The sequence below is a fragment of the Ambystoma mexicanum genome, chromosome 3q, assembly GCF_040938575.1.
Source record: "Ambystoma mexicanum isolate Mex_15411 chromosome 3q, UKY_AmexF1_1, whole genome shotgun sequence".
In the NCBI taxonomy this organism is placed as follows: domain Eukaryota; kingdom Metazoa; phylum Chordata; class Amphibia; order Caudata; family Ambystomatidae; genus Ambystoma; species Ambystoma mexicanum.
Window position 1 is genome coordinate 63354332 of NC_090926.1, and position 21740 is coordinate 63376071.

A 21740-nucleotide genomic window follows, 5' to 3' on the forward strand; every position below is an offset into this window, starting at 1 on the left:
AGAGGGCTTCAAACTGTGGGGTGAGCTGCGCATCCCAAGGAGAGGGGGGGGGCATGAGAGCACAGCATGAAATTAAATTTTTTTTAAAATAAATCTTCCGGATCCCGAATCCTCTGCCTATTCTCGGAAAGAAAAGGAATTGAGAGGAGCCTTGAGAGCAGAAGTTGAAAGGAAGCTGAACAAGGAGGATGTTGTGATTCTGGACTCCCTCAACTACATAAAAAGGCAGATTAACAACAGCCTGACCAGCTAAAGACTCATTCCCGCTGCGCAGCAGCCACAGAGTCTGCAGAGTATTTGGAGTGGAGTGTGGGGTGACTAGTATTTTTTTGCTTTCTCTTCCTGGAGGCGGAGTAACCACAGCCTGACCAACTAAAGACTCATTCCCACCGCGCAGCGCAGCGGTCACAGAGTCTGCAGAGTCTTTGGAGTGGAGTGTGGAGTGACCAGTATTTTTTCCCTTTCTCATCCTGGAGGCGGAGTAACCACAGCCTGACCAGCTAAAGACTCATTTCCGGTCGGAGCAGCCGCAGAGTCCGCAGAGTCTTTGGAGTCGCTGGAGCTCGGAGCTCAATAATATGGAGACCCTTCGTTGTTCTTCAAGTCGGAACAAGGGAAAGACATTTCAAACCCAGCAACTGCTTACACAGCTTCAGATACGCAGGGGAATCCCATGCTCAGTACCCGCAAGTCCGCAATTTGCACAAGTGAGTGACATGCGGTCATGCACACATACCCACAGGCAGACTCAGATGCTTCCCCCAGGTCCCTCGAGAAACATAAGTCATTGCGTACTCTGCACCCACATCAGGGGTCTGTTCCCTCAGTTCGGGATAGGCATATGGGTCACTGGAAAAGACGTTACTGGAAAGCACGTAGTCTGTATAGGAAGTGGCAACTCCCATGGCGTGCTTAGCCGCGATTGAGCAGAGGCGCTGCCTTGGTAACGCGATGCAGGAAGCAAGGACGATCCTTCACCACTGCAAACATGTGACACGCCATGCTGGACTTAGTCACGCCCACAGCCGTGTTCATTGGCATTGGACCTGCATGCAACGAATTAAGGCACCCGTCATGTTATGCACGCCGCAGGCTCACGTGACACAGGATTTGTCACCATGATATAATTCAGCTGTGAATCCGCCGAACAGCGCTTCTCAGCTGTATTGTTACAGCGTTTGGCTTTTCATGTTCTTTCTTTTTGCTACTGGTGATTTCAACTACGGACTACGTTTTCTGGACTCCTTTTTGCCGCATCCCTCAAACCATGTATTCTTGTTCTTTGGACTACTTGCTTGACCACGGACTGTATTACGCATTGCTTCGGATTCCCCTTTTGCTTTAGACTACTCGGAACTCGGAATTTGTCCATAGAATCTTCTCTTGGCATATAAACTACCACGCTGAACTCTGTTAAGTTTCATCAGGTGCTTCCAGTGTGTTATTTCAGCTACAGCACATTCTACAGGCTGCTTTATTTGTCTCCACTGCTTAACCCACTGAGGGAACAGGTATCTACACTTACAATATCCTGCCACTCCAGATTTCCTCCCTGCAGCATCAAGCTTCTAGCTCCTGGTAGGTGCTTAGACTATTGTGCTATAAAGAATCATCATACCTACTCTGTACTGTACTATCTGGTGTTCCTGTTCCTGTGGCCCTAATCTTAGAACAGCGAGTATTTTGGTATTTCGCTGTTGGTTGCTTAGGGACGGAGGTATTCATATTCCTCGCGATCTTCGAGTCTTGACACATGCATGCTTTATCTAGGACTTCCACTGTCACGGTCACAAATGGCAAATGTTCTTTGACCCCCCCCAAAACCATCCCATAAGCATCAGCATGCTTACTGAAAAGACCACAATCTCACTGCCCCTGCACTCGCCTTTGTCCTCGGCCCCACACACAAGCAACAGTAACTGCGAGATTGGTTTGACCTGCCTGACGAGTTAAACGAAAGGTGAGAGGTGCACACATAATATGAAAAAGGATAATCTTACCACGATTGAAGACGACCTTGTTCCGCCTTCTGTGCGGACTTCGGACAGTGCCTTGGATCCCGCGGCAGGCCCTGTTCGGAGCGCCTGCATGCTTCCCGAGGTCTGGGGGCGGAGTCTGAAGCTGCAACTGCATCGTCGATCAATGACGAAGCCGAGGCATCTGGACCATTGAGTCCAATGTCGGGGTTGGACGACTGTGGCGCCATTATCCAGCCAGAGGTGGTGCCGGAGGAGGGGCCGCCGCAAACTCCTCCCTCTGGAGCTCCTCGGCCAAACTCTAATGAGACTGCAAACATGAACCTATCAGCTGCGAATCAAATGCCGAAGAGCCCACCTCAGCGGCGTACTTCTCTGCTGACCCTGATCCCATCACAGAGAGGTTCTTCAGCCAAGCCGTGTTGAACAAGTCTTTAAAAATGGACTTAGCCCATGATGCTGAACAAATAGAAAGAAGTAAATCAATTGAAATTGTGAATAAGCTTTTACTTTACCTGACATCTTTAAATCTAGCTCGTAGCAAAGAGCAATCTAATCAACAACTTTCAATTGATGCAAACAGTGACAAGGAAACCCGACACGAATGTGAAAGCAAAAGTGATCATGGCTCCTCCCCTAAAAATCATTGACCAACAATAAAACTCTATGGCATAGTGGTACCTCGAAACGGAGACGCATTGAAGATAGCGTGTCTCCTAGAATTCATTGCTCACAATAAAGGCTAAGGAAAACCCAAGCCTATAAAGAGCCCAAACAAAATACAAACGTAACAGACTTGGAACAGAATCAAACAGAACCAGCCAAAAGAAAACAAACAGCGCCTCCTGTTATGGAGAATTCTCCGTTTAGGCTGAATTTCCTAACCTAGTGAGTCCCCCAGCAGCTTTGCTGGATTTCTAGAGTTTGTTTTTTTTTTCCATCCTGCCAAGAGTGAGACTCTTTTTTCCCACTCTTGGACATGAATGTGTGTAATTCCTTTGAATGTCAATGTGTTCTTTGGGCTATGGGGTCTTTTACCCCATAGGGTCTCATATATTTTTCTATGTGTGTTACACCGCACCCTCTGTGCCGTAGCACTGGGGCGTCCTAGCGGACCTCCATCATAGACTCCATACCCGGGGACTGACTACTGTCTCCCCGGGCATGTAAAGTCACCATTGGCTTTACTAGACCTAAATTTACTAACAGAACTAGTACATACCATCCTATTGTGGACGTACTAGTAGGGGTAATTCGATTACTCCTGGGTCCGTTATTCGAGGGGGCACTGTCCCGTCCCCCCTCGTCAAGTTTTGGCTGGTGGCAGTGGAAACTACTTGTTATATTCGACCCCGAATATAACCCTATGGGATTCTTCCCATTGTTGGAGGTTAATACTTTTTCTCGTTAATCTCTAACATACCACCGTTTTTTTTATCTTAAATAAATCTATCGGTTGGTATTTTCTGCCAGAACTCGGTTTTTAAAATGGCATCTGTGTCCGTCTCTGTGACTCCTAAACCAAAGGTTGAGCCCTTTGTTCCACTTTTGGCGGGCCTCTACACAGAGGCCCTCCAAAGTGGTGCCATTCTGTCTGGGTACCACAGGGGGTGTGGGAGGGTGTTTAGGCACCCTGGACTGAGTTGCCTTGCCAACTCAAGTCGCACTCTGGTGTGATTGGCCCAAGTGGTGAGCCACCCCGCTCACCACTTAGCGTGTTTTGAGTGACAGCTAGGCTGAATGAATGGGGGTTTTCTGCATAAAAGCAGGGCTTTTGGGACTGGATCCTCAGAAGTCGCCACAGGACCTAAGAATCCGACGAGGGTAAAGCTGAGCGGACCTGCAACGACGACACCTCCGGTGGAGCCCTGCTGAACCGACTCACCACTTCCCGACGACAGAGGAGATCTCCCCGCCGGAGAGTCTCTTCCCCTGACTGGTGGGAACTACCAGTCCCCTTTGCTTTTTCTTCGTTCCAGGACGTAGTGGTCGAATTGCCCGTGCAGAGCACCCCGGCAACCGGATAGCCACTACCCCTGTAACGCGACCAAAAGGTGGTGCCTTGTGACGGAGCACTTCGCGGCTGGTCTCTTCCCTGGTGGTGCAACGATCTGCAACTTTCCTTCGACGACAAGATCATCTCTTCTCTTGGCAAAGACCCGACGTGCATCCACCACCAGGAACAACTGCCCCCGCCGGAGCTGTCTCTCCACAAACAAGGTACCGTGTCCGCCTGGCTTCCCTTGTGTCGGTTAGTGTGAGGTGTCTGAATCCTCGCCTCTCTATTGGGTCGCCTCCAAGCTTTCTCATTTTTCTGTTCTGAACTAGTCCAACCTTTTCGATAACAATTTGCAACAAAGACTGGAAGTGCATTTCCACTGTGATACTTTTTGGGACATATCGCCTTGCCTCTCTCCGAGTGGGCCTGGCCTCTGAACTTTGCGATCTACAGTAGACCTTGCCTTATTGCCTTGCATTTGTTCGTAAAAGTGTTGGTACCAAGTTGATTTCATACCCTGCCTTTTCTCTCCCGTCCTAACGAATACTAGAGTGCCATCTAGGTTAAAGCATTCGCCTCTGTCTGCAAATAAGTGGTGCCGTTGAACCTAGACTTGTCGAACTATTGTTAGGGGGATTGATTTTTCTTATAGTAATTGTGCCTGAAGTGTTTACCGTATTAGTGCCAGTGTGTTTTCATAGATGTGTTTTTATAAATAAATAACTATATATCTTTACCGAAGTTCTGTCCGTGTTTGCTTGTTCTACTGTGTAAATTGCCCTATCTTGTATACTCCACATACTGCCTAACTCTTCTTGAGGGAAGTCCGACTGCTCAGCCACAGCTACCAAGTGAATCTGTGTAGTACAGACTGCTACCAAGTGGGTTTACTGCCAAACACCTGTAGTCCTAAATATTTTGCAGTGGTCCCAGAGGGAACTGCAGAGGTTTCCGCCTTACACCTCCCTAGAGGTGCACGACCAAACAAATTAATGTCTGAATCCTCTTCTGATGACACCAGTTCGGAATCTTCTATAATGGAGCGTGCATATCCAAAAATTAGAAGGGCCCCAAGTAGACCCAATATAAGAAAAACTGAAAACGTCTCACAAATGGAAACAAAAATGTATTCAAGACTTACATCCTGCTTTGACATCATCTATGTTAATGACCATTACTCCGTTTCTGAAGATGTATGAACAACTAAACGACACAGTGAAAGACCAAACTACACTAGTTGTCACGCCGCCCGCATTGGGGTCCACTTACTTGAAGCGGCGCGCCCCATCCTGGAGGATGTACCCGTGCTTTCGCTTGGGGGCTCTAGGGTTGTCCTGGTCCTCGGGCGCTTCCGGGTTTCCTGGGCATGTTGGTCTGCGCATGCGCGGGCGGCCGCTTCGCGTTCTCCGCGCATGCGCAGTGCACGGGGCACTCGGTTTGGAAGACCTTGTGGTCCACGCCTCTCTCCAAGCCAACCAACGCATGGGAGACAGCACGGCTTGCGTTCCAAGCCTCCTAGGTGTTGGTAGTCCTATTTAAGGAGCCCGGCCATTCATTCAAACCGCGTCTCAACGCGGTTTGAATTGGATCGTGTTTCCTCGTCGGTTCCTTGTGCCTTCCTTACCTGTTACCTGATTCCTGTTCTTCTTGTTCCTGGTACCCTCCTGGTACAACCTGAAGTTGTATTGTCCTGTCTTCCCTTCTCCTTGTCCTGTGGTTGGGGCTCCCTTTTCCCTTCTTCCGAGTTGGGTGGTTCCCTTTCTGCGTCTACTAGTTGGCTCTTGCTCTTGCACCTTGTCTGCCTGCCCGCTCTGCCTCCCTCTGCCTTTGTGCCTACCTTGTGGGCAATCCCACTACCTTACTCTGCCGGATCCAGCCTCCAACCAACTTCCACTGTGTCCTGATCCTTGGGACTTCCATCTTCCGGATCCAGTCTTCCTTGGGACTCAGTATCGTCATCTGGAAAGGCTCCCCCTGTTAGTGCTTGCACTGTCCTGACGCCACGCTAATCAGGGGAGAGCACACTCGTGGCGTTGGGAGCTGGTTCATCTCCAACCCGGTTCCATTCTGGCGGGAGCTGGGCTGGCTTCTCGCGTCATCAACCACATCACCGCAGGACTCCCGACAGCCTGGCATCATCTTCAAGGTCCTCAACCGGACGAACAGGTATGCAACGTCCTTGTGACGCAGTCTATAACAGATTGAGACACCTGCCTTCGGATACTTCGGACTCTGAGATGGAAGAGGACCCAGGTCTTCGTAATGAAGTACAAGCTCTTCATGCTGAGATGACAGCACTCCGTCAGGAGAATGTGACTTTACGTCAAATGGTGACACAGAACATAGGGGCAACTCCACAGTCTGAAAACACCATGGCTCACACCGCACCCATCAAGTTCGATGGAGATCCCAGACGTGTGGGTGAATTCTGCCATCATTGTCGGATACATTTCCTCTACCGATCGACTCATTTCAACAATGATAAAGCCAAGTTCGGCTACATTTTGGGCAATTTATCTGGGAAGCTCTTGCTTGGGCTACACCCCTGGTTGTTACCAATAGCCCCATTCTTAGCGATTTCTTGGCCTTTGAAAAAGCGTTCTTGGAAGTTTTCCAGTCTCCTAATGTGGCCTCCACAGCACACAATCAATTGATGGATATTCAACAGGCAAATACCGATATTATAACTTATATCGGCTGTTTCCGTCAACTGGCGACTGATTCCCTATGGCCAGAGATAACACAGAAGACCTTGTTTCGCCGGGGATAAGGAACAAGTTACTTACCTGTAACTGTTGTTCTCCAGCATGGGTCTGGCATGGATTCACATGCTCATGAATATTCCCCGTCGTCAGGCTGGGAATCCTCGGTAAAGAAAAAATCAGTATCAGTTTCGTTTCTGATCTGTCTTTCGTAGTAATAACCAATCACTGGTCTCTGCGTCATACTGACCACAGCCAATGACTGCCCTCTACCTAAGCACCGCCTCTGGCAGCCATCTTCAGATTTGGAAGCACGTGAAGTGGCAGTATGACCAAGTGAAGAGCCGCAGAGGGGTAGGCGGGAGGGTTCGCATGTGAATCCATGCCAGACCCATGCTGGAGAACAACAGTTACAGGTAAGTAACTTGTTCCTTCTCCAGCATGGGGTCTGGCATGGATTCACATGCTCATGAATAAAGAATACATAGCAGTACACACATGCACAACCACGGGAGGTGGCAAAGGCTCAACATTAAGCATCACATCAACTCAACATTAAGCATCTTACCTCCTCACCAGGCTCACCTCAGGCGAACAGGTTGCGCAGCACTGCTTGGCCGACCCTGGACTCCTCCCTGGAATCCCGGTCGACGCAGTAGAATTTCGTGAAGGGGTGCGTCGACCTCCACGTAGCAGCCCTGCATATGTCCAGCAGGGGCACACCAGATAGGAACGCCGTGGTAGCTGCGATCGCTCTGGTGGAATGGGCTCTCGGACGGCCAGGCAGCGGTCGGTTTGCCAACCGGTGACACCACATGATACAGCCGGAGAGCCATCTGGAGATGGAAGCCTTCGAGAGAGCCTTCCCCTGATTGACAGGTCCAAAGTTCACAAAGAGTTGTGACGTCTTCCGAAAACCCTTCGTGCGGTCCACGTAGAACTTCAGCGCTCTAGCTACATCCAGCGAGTGCAAAGGCCTCTCAGCCGGCGATGAAGGCGACGGGAAGAACACAGGTAACACCAAGGGTTCGTTGAGATGGAAGTCCGACGGTACCTTGGGCATGAAGGAGGGGTGCGTCCTGAGCACTAACCTCGTGTCGTGGAAAGTCAAGTACGGGGCCTTGCAGGAAAGGGCCTGGATCTCTCCCACTCGTCGTGCGGAGGTGATGGCCACAAGAAAAGCTGTTTTCCACGATAGAAACTTCAACGGGGCCGAGTGCAGAGGCTCGAACGGAGGTCCCATGAGCTTGGTCAGCACCACGTTGAGCTCCCACGCCGGGGCCGGAGCCTTCACCGGCGGGAACGATCTGAACAGTCCCTTCATGAACTCTTTCACCAGACGATGAGACCACAAGGACGTCCGCCCCGTGGTTCTGGTGTATCGGGAGATCGCAGCAAGATGAATCTTGATGGACGCGTGTGCCAGACCAGCTTTGGCCAGCGTCAGCAGTTACGGCAGTACTTGGGGAGCCGTAATCCGTAGAGGGTTAATCTTATGTGCGTGGCACCAGACAGAGAACCTCTTCCATTTGTGTCCGTAGCATTTAAGAGTCGAGGACGCCCTGGCCTTTGCAAGAACCTCTCTGCAATCGGCCGGTATGTCGTATCCTCCAAACTCTAGCGCTGCAGGAGCCAGGCCTGCAAGTTCAGCGACTTCGGGTCGTGGTGGAGGATGGCGCCTCCTTCCCTGGAGAGTAGATCCGCGTCCGCCGGCAGCTTGATCGGCGGGGACGCTGACAAGTCCAGAAGGTCCGGGAACCATATCTGCCTCGGCCACGCAGGTGCGACGAGGATCATCCTGCACCGTGACCTCTTGAGCTGGTTGACGAGCCGGATTAGCAGAGGCAAGGGAGGGAACGCGTAGAGGAACAGGCCCTCCCAGGGGAACGAGAAAGCATCGCCCATGCTCCTCGTCTGGGGAAACCTGCTGGCGAACCTCCGGCACTTGGTGTTCGTCGCCGTCGCGAACAGGTCGATCTGGGGTGTGCCCTACCGTCGGAAGAGGCGATCCACCAGATCCTGCCGTAGTTCCCACTCGTGGCACGAGCGCAGCTCCCTGCTGAGTGAGTCGGCGATGGTGTTTTTTATCCCTGCCAGATGAAACGGCACCAGAAAAATCCCCTGGGCGACGGCCCAATGCCACAGGTCCTGCGCCTCCTTGGACAGCGCTGGGGACCTGGTTCCGCCCTGTTTCCTGATGTAAAACATGGTGGTGGTGTTGTCGGTGAAGATCCTCACCACCTTGCCCTTGAGGGACGGAAGGAAGGACCTGAGGGCCCAAAACACTGCACGGAGCTCCAGGACGTTGATATGCAGGGACTTCTCCGTCGGGAGCCAGAGTCCCCTTGCGTGCAGATTTTCGGTGTGCGCTCCCCACCCTTCCAGGGAGGCATCCGTGGTCACAGTCTCCTGGTGGGCTGGGGTCTGGAAGTCCATGCCCGCCGTCAGATGCGCGCGGGTGCCCCACCACCGTATCGCTCGTCGGAAACTCTCGTCGAGCTTGATCCTTTCCTCGAAGCTGCCCGTCGTCTGGATCCAGCGCGCATCCAGGAATTCTTGCAACGGGCGCATCCGGAGCCTGCACATGGGAATGAGGTAGATGCAGGAAGACATCATCCCGAGGAGGGACTTGATGGACCTCACTTTGACCGCGTCGGCCACCAACATCCGTTGCACCTTGCCCAAGATGGTCCTGGTCCTCTCCTCCGACGGGGAGGCCAGAAGGGACACTGTCGAGCCTCGCTCCCAGAAACAGTGCGACTTGCGCGGGCACCAGGTGGGATTTGGCGTAGTTCACGGAGAATCCCAGGTCCGTGAGGAGTTGGACGGTCCTTGCCGTGTGGACCACGGCGAGCTCCCTCGTCTTGGCGCGGATGAGCCAGTCGTCCAGGTAGGGGTAGACGTGAATCCCCTCGCGGCGCAGCTGCGCCGCCACCGGTGCGAGGCACTTGGTGAATACCCTAGGTGCCGACCGTAGTCCGAAGGGAAGGGCTTTGAACTGTTAATGACGCCCTTGGACCACGAATCTGAGGAATTTTCGGTGCCCCTTTAGGATGGGAATGTGGAAGTAGGCATCCTCCAAATCCAACGACGATAGGAAGTCTCCTTCCTCCAGCTGACCCAGGACGTGCTGGAGGGTGACCATCCGGAACTTCTGCGCCTTGATGAACTTGTTCAGACGTCGCAGGTCTAGGATGGGGCGCCATCCTCCCGTCTTCTTCTTCACGAGGAAGTATCTCGAGTAGACTCCGGAGCCCCGAAGCCTCTTTGGGACGAGTTCGATGGCGCCCTTTCTGAGCATCGCCTTTACCTCCAGGAGAAGTTGAGGGACGTGAAGTTCTTTCCTGGCCACGGGGGGGACGCGCGGGCACCTTCTTTGAAACTCGAGCGCGTGGCCCCGGGCCAGGGCATCCAGCACCCAACGGTCGGTGGAGATGGACTCCCACACGCTGACGAAGCCCGCCAGCCGGCCTCCCACCGGGGTGCTTCGGTGGGGGCCCGACCCCACGGCCGGTTCAATCCTGCTTGGACGCGGCCTTGCCGCCTTGACCTCCTTGGCGACGACGGCGGGGTCCGCTAGACTTGCCTCGTCCTCTGTAGGCCTCTTGCGACGACGAGCGGGCCGCTTGACGGTAGGAAGCGAAACCGCCGCCGGAACCTTTGGAGGCGCCCTTGCCTCCGCCGCTCCGAAAGGGCGTCCGTCGTTGCAGGACTCCAAGGGCCCGGGCCGTCTCAGTATCCGCCTTGATGGCCTGAAGGGAATCGTCCACTGTCTTCCCAAACAGGTTGTTCCCGTCGAAGGGCATGTCCAGGACTCTGGTCTGGACGTCCTGCCGGAAGTCCGTAGCTTTGAGCCATCCACGACGTCGAAGGCAAACGCCGTTGCCCAGCTGGCGGAACCCAGTGTCGGCGATGTCCGTCGCCACGGTGATGGCGTGGTCCGAGGCCACCTCACCTTCCTGCAGGATCTCAAGGGCCTCCGCCCTCTTGTCGTCCGGCAGAAAATCCAGCAGGGGAGCTATCTTGTACCAGAGCTCCCTGTCGTAGCGGGCCACGATAGCCAAGGCGTTGGCCGCTTTAATCGTCGTCGCTGCCGACGAGATGACTCTACGTCCCATAGCATCCAATTTCTTTCCCTCGCCGTCCGGCGGGGAAGTCGATGTGGAGGCCGCACCCCCCCCGCTTTCTTCCTGGCTGCCGCGGAGACGACGGAGTCCGGGGTAGGCTGCGCCCGGAGGCATAGGGGGGCCGTGTCCGGGACCCGGTACTTTTTCTCATACCGGTCTCTTCTAGCTGGCGTCGTGGAAGGGTTCTTGAGGAGGGAAAGGCCCTCATCCCAAATGTCGTCCAACAGAGGCACTGCGAGGACCGTCTTCCTCTTGGCCTCGCGCCGCTGATAAAGGAAGCCTTCCTTTTTCTTCTCCTCAGGGCAGAGTTGGAAAAGCTCGGAAGCCCTGGAGATCATGGAGTGGAAAGATCCGATCTCGTCGGGCGGAGAAGCCCTGGTGGGAGGCGACGACGGAAAATCCTCGTCGTATGCCTCGTCGTCCGTACCCGTCGCTGCCGGTCAGTCCCCGTATCATCCCCTCGGGTGGACGGGGAGGAGGGCTGGAAGGGGCGCGACGGTTGAAAAGGAGGTGGTGGATGGATCCTTCTTTTCTTGGTAGGGGGAACACCAGAAGGTCCCGGTTCTGGATCCCCCGACGGGAGAGGTTCCTCCGTCGGTAACGGTAGCCTCGTCCTTATCTCGGAGCATAAGGACTGTATGGCCAACAAAATGGCCGCCGAGTTGTCTTGCGGCGCTGGCAGAGGGGAATCCGACGGGCGAGCAGGGGCCCCGTCGGTATCCTCGACGATGTCGTCGTCATCACCTGCGTCGGGGTCCATTCCGACGGGCTGGCCTTCTTCCACGCCTAGGCCGTGGCTTAAGACCTCGATCAGCTCCTCTTCTGAGGTTGAGGCCGAATCTACGACGACGCCCTGCCCCCCCTTCTTCTTCCCCACGGAGGGTTTCACGGGGGTCCTATCGATGGGCACAAAGGAAGACTCCCTCCGAGGAGGCAGGGAGATTCTGGGCCCTGAGGTCGCCACCACTGGTGCAGCCACCACAGGCTGAGCCAGGGCCGCCGCGACCGTTTCGATAGAGGGCTTGGTCGGATGGATCAAGGCCTTCACCACCTTAGGTGCGCTCACCGCCTTATCCTTGAGGGAGGGGGCACTGCCACGCTCCTCCTCTGCCTTAGAGCTCGACCGGGGCCTCTCCAGGAGCTTCGCCGGGTGCTCGGCCTTCCTCTTACCCGACCCAGAGCGTTGGCTCGTGGTTGATGGTGCCGGGGAGGGTGCGCCCTGCCTGGCGCCCGTAGAGCCCGACCGTTCGGCGCTCCCGGTGCCAGCGGACTCGCGGTGCTTGGCCTTATGTTGGGCCCCCGTCGCCGGGGCGCCCTCAAAGGTCTTAGAAGACCGCTCGGATTTCTTCTTCTTCTCGCCAGACGGGCTCTTACCCTCCAGCCAGTTGGCGAGACGTTGATGGCGGTCCTTCACGGTCCGTTCCGACATGTTGCCGCAAAACGCACAGTCCTTCTCCACGTGCGTCTTGTCCTCATGAAGGCAGTAAAGGCAGAAAGAGTGTTCGTCCTCCTTGAAGACGTTCTGCAGCTGGCATCCAGGGCAGACCCTGAACAGCTTTCCGGGCGTCGAGCTTCCCTTCTCCTGGGCCATCTCCGAGACCGGGCCTGAGAAGCTTCTGGAGTCCTCCGAAGTGTAGCTCGACGAAATCTTCACCCTTGAGGGGCACAGATGAATCCGACACGGGTCCCCGTTGATCGGATGTAGGATCGGTGGAGCTTGAGGCTCTTTTGACCGAAAGAATCGAAGTTTTTTGTGAAAAGCGCGAAAAATAGCACTAACGCTCGAGAGCAATAGCACGAGGATCCCAACACATGAACGTGCGGTAAAAATCTGAAGATGGCTGCCAGAGGCGGTGCTTAGGTAGAGGGCAGTCATTGGCTGTGGTCAGTATGACGCAGAGACCAGTGATTGGTTATTACTACGAAAGACAGATCAGAAACGAAACTGATACTGGTTTTTTCTTTACCGAGGATTCCCAGCCTGACGACGGGGAATATTCATGAGCATGTGAATCCATGCCAGACCCCATGCTGGAGAAAGAGAGGAATACAAGGATGAGTTGTTGCACATTCCTGAACCCGAAGATCTTCAGAAACTTATTGAACACGTTTTGAGGATAGACCAGAGATTGGCCGAGAGAAAGGGTGAGAGACGTTGGTTTGAGAAGGTGTTCCCCAGGCCTTCAACCCTACCGACTGGACTGCCAGTACCTTCGGATTCCTCTACTGAGCCTATGCAATTGGGTGCAGTAAGAGGTCCCTTATCAGAAGAAGAGAAGAAGCGCAGGAGAAGTCTGCGATTGTGTCTATATTGTGGAGCTGCCGGTCACTATCTGGGTACCTGTCCTTTGCGTCCTATCAAGAAAGGGGGAAACTAGGAGACCTGTCGTCTACTGGAAAGGCTACGACAGGTCCTTCTTTGCTACAAGTCCTTTCTTGTGCCAATACGGCGTTTCCACCTATGCAGCCAGCCGTCTTGATTTTGAAAATCAGTCTGAAGTGGCAGGAGAAGACAATTGATGTCCATGGATTGTTGGATTGTGGGGCTTCCGGTAACTATATTGATAAGGAATTCGCCATCAACAGCGGCATACCATTGCTTACCAGAAGGAATGCGATACCTGTGGAGGTCATTGATGGTACACCTTTATCTTCCGGACCCATACGATTGCATACAGTTGGCATGCAATTGTGAATCGAGGCTCATGAGGAGAGAATTGCTCTCGATGTCATCAAGTCACCTTCATATCAAGTGGTGTTGGGATTACCTTGGCTTCAGCGACACAATCCCTCAATCAATTGGGAGTCTCGTATTCTAGTGTTTACCTCTACTCTTTGTCTTCAGGAATGTTGTGGTTCCGGCACGTCATTGAAGCCACCAACCTCAACCCCTCTTACCTCTGGTAAGAACCCATCTGGTTTGTGTTCCTTGTCCCAGATTCCACATGCATATGCTGACCAGAGGACAGTGTTTTCTGAGCCTGGAGACATACCCCTTCCACCTCACAGAACTTTTGATTGTTCCATTGACCTGATCCCGGGTGCGGTGATCCCTCATGGGAAGGTTTATTCCTTGACTCAGACCGAAAGACAGGTACTTTGGGACTACTTGGATGACTGTGCTGAAAAGGGATACATCGTACCTTCCAAATCCCACGCGGGATTCCCGCTGTTTTTGGTGAAGAAGAAGGAGGGCACTCTACGCCCATGTATCGATTATCGTCAACTGAATGACATCACCCTTAGGGACAGGTACCCGTTACCTTTGATTCGGAACATCATGGAGTCATTACGGTCAGCCAGAGTATTCATCAAACTAGACCTTCGTGGAGCCTACCATCTGGTCAGAATCAAGGAGGGCGACGAGTGGAAGACGGCCTTTAAGACTCCATTTGGGCATTACGAATACAGGGTAATGCCCTTCGGGTTGTGTAATGCCCCGGCCGTCTTCCAGCGGTTTATGGATCACATCTTCAGTGACTTGATTGGCATCTGGGTCTGGGTTTATCTGGATGATATCCTGGTCTTCTCAGACAATCTGGAGGAACATGTTTCCCATGTACCTGAGGTCCTTCTACGTCTGTCACAGAATCAGTTGTTCGCCAAAGCTGAAAAATTTTCATTTCATCGGAACAAGATGGAGTTTCTGGGGTATGTGATCAGCGAGGCTGGAATCCACATGGATTCTGATAAGGTACAAGCAATCCAAGATTGGAAACAACCTCACGACTTGAAATCCCTCCAAAGATTCTTGGGATTCGCCAATTTTTATCGGCGCTTCATTCCTCAATTTTCTCGTGTCACGGCCCCGTTGACACGTTTGACCAGCGTTAAGATTCCGTTCCTTTGGGATTCAGAGGCGTCAGCAGCCTTCAACCGTTTGAAGACGGCATTCAGTACAGCTCCTGTTTTACGTCATCCCAACGACGAGATGCCCTACATCGTTGAGGCTGATGCTTCCAACTTCGCTGTTGGCGCTGTTCTCTTACAGAAGCATCCAATATCTGACGAAGAACACCCGGTGGCCTATTTCTCACGAAAGCTCGCTCCGAGTGAACAGAACTACGCAGTCATAGAGAAGGAACTCTTGGCCATCAAGACTGCGTTTGAGGAGTGGAGGCACCATTTGCTGGGTGGTCGTTTTTCTGTAGAGGTCCGTACTGATCATTGCAACCTGCAGTTTTTACGATCCTTGCAGTGTCGCACCGCTCGCCAGGCCAGGTGGGCCTTTTTCTTTTCTCACTACGACTTGAACATTTCTTACATCCCCAGCTCTCAGAACCTGAAGGCTGATGCCTTATCGCGCTCTCTGGAGAAGGAAGAGAAGGATTGCAGTTTGAACACTCCATTGATTTCTCTTAAGCATTTTCTTTTGACGATTTCTCCTCATCTGCAGAGAATAGTACAAGAAACACTGGTGGACCCAGATCGAGCCGACATTCTGAAGCGACCACAATTCACTGAACGCAACGGTCTTCTGTTCTTTTTGAAACGTCTGTACATACCGACGTGTTCACTTCGGTTAGACATCCTCCAAGGGTTTCACGATTCACAAGTCGGTGGTCATCGTGGCGTCAAGGCCACTCAGGAGCTGGTTTCCAGACAATTCTGGTGGCCGGGTTGGGCCAAGGAGATCAAGAGGTATGTGGAGAGTTGTCCAATCTGCGCTCAGACTAAGACGCCAAGGAGAAAACCTTTGGGATTACTTCAGCCTACTGAAACACCGCCCTACCCATGGCACACCATCGCCACTGACTTTATTGTCGAGCTCCCGCCTTCTGAGGGCAACACTTGCATTATGGTGGTAGTGGACTGTTTCACAAAGTATTCTCACTTTATACCTTTTTCAAAAATACCTACCTCCTCTCAGATGGCTCTGGCATTTCTACACAACATCTACCGACTGCATGGATTACCGGAGAAGATCATCTCAGATCGTGGCTCGCAGTTTCTCTCTTCATTTTGGCATCAATTGTGCAATCATCTTGGTATCCGCAGAGCCTTGAGTTCTGGTTATCACCCGCACACAAACGGACAGATGGAAAGAACTAACCAAACTCTTGAGCAGTACCTACGCTGTTATGCCAATGCTACTCAATCCAACTGGGTGAAGAACCTTGATTTGGCTGAGGTGTCCTATAACAACGCAACGCATACTGCTACTGGTGTCAGCCCTTTCTTTTGCTCTACTGGACTACATCCCAAGTTGGTTCCTTTTAGTCCAGTACTGCCCAGTGCTGTTCCTTCTGCGGATCAATTGGTTTTCGGCATCCAAAAGCAGCACGACCTGGCCCGGGGTACCCTGGTTGAGGCACGGGAGTGCATGAAAAAGCAGGCAGACAAGGGTCGGTCCACGGAGCTGGATTTCTGGGTGGGCGATTTGGTTTGGTTGTTGTAACGCTCACCTGATTCCCGCAGAGGCGCCGGTCTTGACTGGGTGAATGCCGTATCTTCAAAGGTGATGTGTAACACACGGTTGGCTCTTTGGGCTGGACCTCTGTGCACTGTATGTCTGACTCGAAGAGTAAGATGTCTGCAGATAGAAAATATGGGATTAATGAACTGGGGTTATTGGGTGCCTCTCTCCTCTTCCCTTTCTCTTCTCCTCTAGAACCCCAAAGGTTAACGCCCTCACCTTAGGTAAGTGAACGCCGAGCTCTCCATCTGCCTCAGGGCAGGGTGCCGTAACCAGTTTCTTCACTGGATAAGGGTGCAGGCCTCTTGACCTCAGAGGACTGCTGTCCGTCGTTAACTGCACGAACGGTAAGTTCTGGGCACTTCAAATGTCTTAAAAGTCTTTTGTAATGATATCTCTTGTTTTGCAGGGTTCCGGCGATGGCGGATGGCGGGCTGATGAGAGTTGAGGATCGAACCCGCGTGAGGAATAGAAGCGCCTGGAAGCACGTAAGTAAGCGCTTGTAGCCTGCTTCACGATGCGCACTAACTGTCCCTTTTATCTTGCAGGTACAAGTTCAGAGTTTTAGAGAAGCTGAAGGGTGCTGGAATACCCACTGGATTCGGTGTGGGAAGGAGTAATGGCACGTGAGTAATAAAGTTGCCCAATGTCTTTAAACGCACCTTCTTTTGTCTTTCAGATGCGGGATGCAGCGCCGAAGGCCTCCGGAGCGTGCGAAGAGCTGGTAAGCTTTTGTCTTTCAGATGCCGGAATGCAGTGCGAAGACCTCCGGAGCATGCGAAGGGTAGGTAAGCCTTTGTCTTTCAGATGCCGGAATGCAGCGCGAGGCGTTGGTGACAGCCGATGGACCAGGTAAGAGATGCGCTGCCACTGAAGACCGTAGTGCTAACCTGTTCTTTCTTTGTCTTTACAGGTGCTGCTGAAGACTGGATTCCAGGATGGTAAGCCTTTGTTCCCTTAGGCCCAGGATCAGAAGCAGAAGACACGATGAGCGTTCTGCTGCAGAGAATGCAGAATAACGCAAAGCAAGATTCATCCATCGGGTGTGGTTTAAATAGCCTCCTGTAGTGCTTAGGTCCCTCCTTCCACAGCCACGCCTAGGTAAGAAAAGTGTTCCTGCTTTCCAGAAGAGTTCCAGTGTTCTGAACCTAGGGAGTGGCTCCTGCCCCACCCAACAGGAAAAGTAGTCCCAAACAGAAGAGGATCAGGGGTTCAACTGGCAGGTAAGTAAGCAGCATGGTCTGCTGCAGGTAAGTCCACCCAAGCATTATGAGCCCGGCGCTTCCAACGCTGGGACTGGGCATCTTTATGAGCCTGGTGCCACTGGCGCCAGGACAGGGTCCAAAAGGTCCCAATTGGGACGGGCTGGCACTCGGAACCGGGGTTATGGGTCTGCTGCCAAGGGAGTCGGGCAAGTCCTGATCTTTTGGAAGCAGAGATCATGACAGTTGTCCTCTAAGAACCTGCCAGTACGAAATCTGCCCACCAAATTGGCACCCCTATTCTATGGGCCTTTCAGGATTTCTAAACGTTTGTCCTCAGTTGCTTTTCGACTAGTGTTACCCCAATCTTGGCGAGTGCATCCAGTGTTCCACGTCTCCCTTTTGAAACCCTTTGTCAAGGATGTCTTTGGGCGTTCCAGTCCTCGGCCATCCTCCATTCAAGTACAGGGGGTCCCTGAATTTGAAGTGCAGGAAATATGTGACTCACGGATTCGTCGGGGCGTGCTCCAATTCCTTGTTGGTTGGAAGGGTTACCCTGCTTGTGATCGCACTTGGGAGCCGCGCTATCATGTGCATGCGCCCCGTCTTGTTCGTGACTTTTTCCTTCGTTGTCCCTGGAAGCCTGGGACCACGGGTCTTTCTGGGAGGGGGCATAGTGTCACGCCGCCCGCATTGGTGTCCACTTACTTGAAGCGGCGCGCCCCATCCTGGAGGATGTACCCGCGCTTTCGTTTGGGGGCTCCTGGGTTGTCCTGGTCCTCAGGCGCTTCCGGCTTTCCTGGGCATGTTGGTCTGCGCATGCGTGGGCGGCCGTTTCGCGTTCTCCGCGCATGCGCACTGCACGGGGCACTCGGTTTGGAGGACCTTGCGGTCCACGCCTCTCTCCAAGCCAACCAACGCATGGGAGACAGCACGGCTTGTGTTCCAAGCCTCCTAGGTGTTGGTAGTCCTATTTAAGGAGCCCGGTCATTCATTCAAACCGCCGCTCAACGCGGTTTGAATTGGATCGTGTTTCCGCGCCGGCTCCTTGTGCCTTCCTTACCTGTTACCCGATTCCTGTTCTTCTTGTTCCTGGTACCCTCCTGGTACAACCTGAAGTTGTATTGTCCTGTCTTCCCTTCTCCTTGTCCTGTAGTTGGGGCTCCCTTTTCCCTTCTTCTGAGTTGGGTGGTTCCCTTTCTGTGTCTACTAGTTGCCTCTTGCTCTTGCACCTTGTCTGCCTGCCCGCTCTGCCTCCCTCTGCCTTTGTGCCTACCTTGTGGGCAATCCCACTACCTTACTCTGCCGGATCCAGCCTCCAACCAACTTCCACTGTGTCCTGATCCTTGGGACTTCCATCTTCCGGATCCAGTCTTCCTTGGGACTCAGTATCGTCATCTGGAAAGGCTCCCCCTGTCAGTGCTTGCACTGTCCTGACGCCACGCTAATCAGGGGAGAGCACACTCGTGGCGTTGGGAGCTGGTTCATCTCCAACCTGGTTCCATTCAGGCAGGAGCTGGGCTGGCTTCTCGCGTCATCAACCACATCACCGCAGGACTCCTGACAGCCTGGCATCATCTTCAAGGTCCTCAACCGGACGAACAGGTACGCAACGTCCTTGTGACGCAGTCTATAACACTAGTTGCAATCAGAGACAATTTTATGGGAGGGCAAAAGGGGCACTTGCCCGGGGCCCCCTCCTTGGTGGGGGGCCCCACAATGCTGCCTGATCTAAAGTAAGATTCCATTGTTCACCAGACTTGAATAGCACACGCCAGGAGATTTTATGGCGTGCTGCTGAGCCGCTAAACCTATTGCCTGGTTGTTTTGGCAAGTACATTCTGCCTTGATCAATTAATCATGTAATGCTTTCTTTGTTCACTGTTGAATACATAATTTGTGTGTTCCGTATGGCGCAACTTCTGTAGCATTCTTTCCTTCCTGTGGTAACTATGTTGATCATGTGCAATCGCCAAAGTTGAAATCCATATTGATAAATTGAGTGCCACAATGGTTCAGAAGTTAGCTCAGTGTGTTAAGCACTCATTGCAGAGATATGTGTTCATATGAAAGATTAGAAGAGCAATTTCGAGCAAGGCTGCCTGAACCTTTCCTATGTCTGAAGTTTATAAACCTACCTGCATACGTACTTGGTTTTGCAGCATAAGTGGTTCTATTATCAGCAATGTTCCTGCACCAGATAGGGGTTGCTATAAAAACTAACATGTCATTCGTATGGTGGTCTAGAAATTGGTTTGTTCAGATGGGGCGTTCTAAAACCTAGGCAATGCCCTCCAAAGATGAGCATAAACTGTTAGTCCAAGAGGTGAACAAGTATCCAAAATCAAGGCTGTGGAACTAAAGTGTTCATGCTTGTATCCTGGCTTTGCCAGCAGATGACACAGTAATCCTGGTCAAATCATATAATATCTCTTGCATTACTGTGCTGTCTTCTGTGAGGTTTGCCTTCTTGCATGCTGGTGGCATCGTTTAGCTCATTACTTGATATTCCTTCTTATGTAGGCCATTTGAGTGGAAGGGTTGGTAGACAGGAGAGAGCAGACCACATGTTGTAGGCCTTAGGCAAGCATATTTTAAGGTCTGCTCGTTTGACACAAAATAAAGTCAAAGGTTTTTCTGCACGTTTATTAATGACAATTTCACAAGCCATTGTTTTGGAAGTATTTAAAGTTTAAAAGTACAAAAGACATACCTAGATTAAATCTGTTAAATCACATTGATTGGTATGCTGGTACTTTAATTCTTCCCTTGATGATGGAGAGAATTAAGCTAGAATCATTCCTATTTTGCGCAACACCCTTCTGTAATATTTTGGTTTAACAAATTGTCAGGTTTGGAAATGTGATTTGTGTACTTTGCAAGTCAGTTTTATAAAATTAGATTGGTTTAGTACATGGTAAGAGCTGGAAAAGAAAGTGTTCAAATGCAGAAAGTGCACAGTTTGCACAGATCCCAGCTTCACCCCTTAAGCAATGTGTGATCCTGGGCCTCTCGTTTAATCTTTTAGTGCCTAACATCTCAGAATCGCCAGTCCCTAAACTTTTCAAAATGAACAGCCCTTCAGAGTGATTTCCTTCTCAGGGTATGATCTTGATAAAAGCCTCACTCATGGTTTCACTGGCTATTGGGTTGTGTCCACTATAATAGTGAGCATTGATATACTGCACACCACACACACTTCTAATCTCTGGACAGATACACCTGGTAGCTTCTAATCTGCATTCACTATCCATGCTATTCTATGTGTAGCTTTCTCCTTCCTTACAATTGGTCTACTCTATCCATGCTAGAGCACTTTTGCATTATCTGATGCAGCTAATGCGAGTTTTCTGCCTATTCTGGGTTACATGTACCTTTTACATACAGTCCTGCATTAATACCACAGGCTGCATACCTTCCCGGATGCTATTGATAAAAAGTATCCTTTTTCTATACTAGAAAAGAAGTAACCTCTTTGTAGATTGGTAATGTTGGCCTTCAAATGCTACTTGTTTATCATTCTGAATAGAGCAAGAATGAAGAGGGTAAGAGGACCTAAAGTGAGTAAACATGCGTATTATCAATGCTCAAGGCAGCATATCAACCTATAGGTTATGATCACGGTGGGGTTGGGGGGTTTTGTGACACCAGATATTCTTGAACACTTAATTCCTTTGGTTTTGTGGTGGGGGGCCCCAAAGGTGTCCATGCCCAGGGCCCCAAAAAGGCTTAAGATGGCACTGGTTGCAATGATGAACTCCAGGCTAGTAAATATGGAATGCGACAACACTTGCCACAAAGAGTTCGTGCAAGAGCTTAACAACAAAATTGATGGCTCACTTGTCGCTTTGGTGGGTCAAAAACGTAATAACAGCGAGGACAAGCGTCTACTCGCGGAAGTAGCAAAAGAAGCACTGGGTCTACTCAGAAGCGAGAGAAACCATAGGCAGTGGCGACGTCCGCAAACCCATCCGTGCAGTGTCAATGAAAACGATTTGCAACAAAAAAACAAGCAGAGACGAGAGTTGTGCAGCTACCAAGACTGAAGCTGTGAAAGTAGCTGAGGCAATAATCATCGACTTAAAGGTCAAAGACCCTCCATAGCTCTTGCCTGGGAAAACGGCTGAGACGTAAGGGGTGACCTCAAACACCATCTCTAAACTGCTGTTTCCTTATGTGCTTTGCCTCGTTCAGAGTGTGCTTCGTGCTCCGCCTTTTATCCGTGTGGGGAAGCTTAATGAAAGTCAGATGTGAGTGATGGTCAGTAATTGCCCGACCTCACCTGACCATTGTATTGGCACACGTCCGGTATACTGCC

The 21740-nt window shown here is 51.8% G+C and overlaps 1 protein-coding gene across 5 annotated transcripts in view; it reads right to left on the reverse strand.

The window, feature by feature from the left end:
- LOC138582116 (zinc finger protein 154-like) overlaps positions 1 to 21740 on the reverse strand; it is a 282557-nt gene that overhangs the window by 101310 nt on the left and 159507 nt on the right. The window contains exon 3 of one of the 5 annotated variants that reach the window (XM_069653100.1): positions 2001 to 2435. The exons of the other annotated variants lie outside the window; for them this stretch is intronic. Within the exon in view, the coding sequence (XP_069509201.1) occupies positions 2001 to 2133 (133 nt within the window). The 5' untranslated portion in view covers positions 2134 to 2435. The remainder of the gene's footprint in view (positions 1 to 2000; positions 2436 to 21740) is intronic. 5 annotated transcript variants of the gene reach the window in all.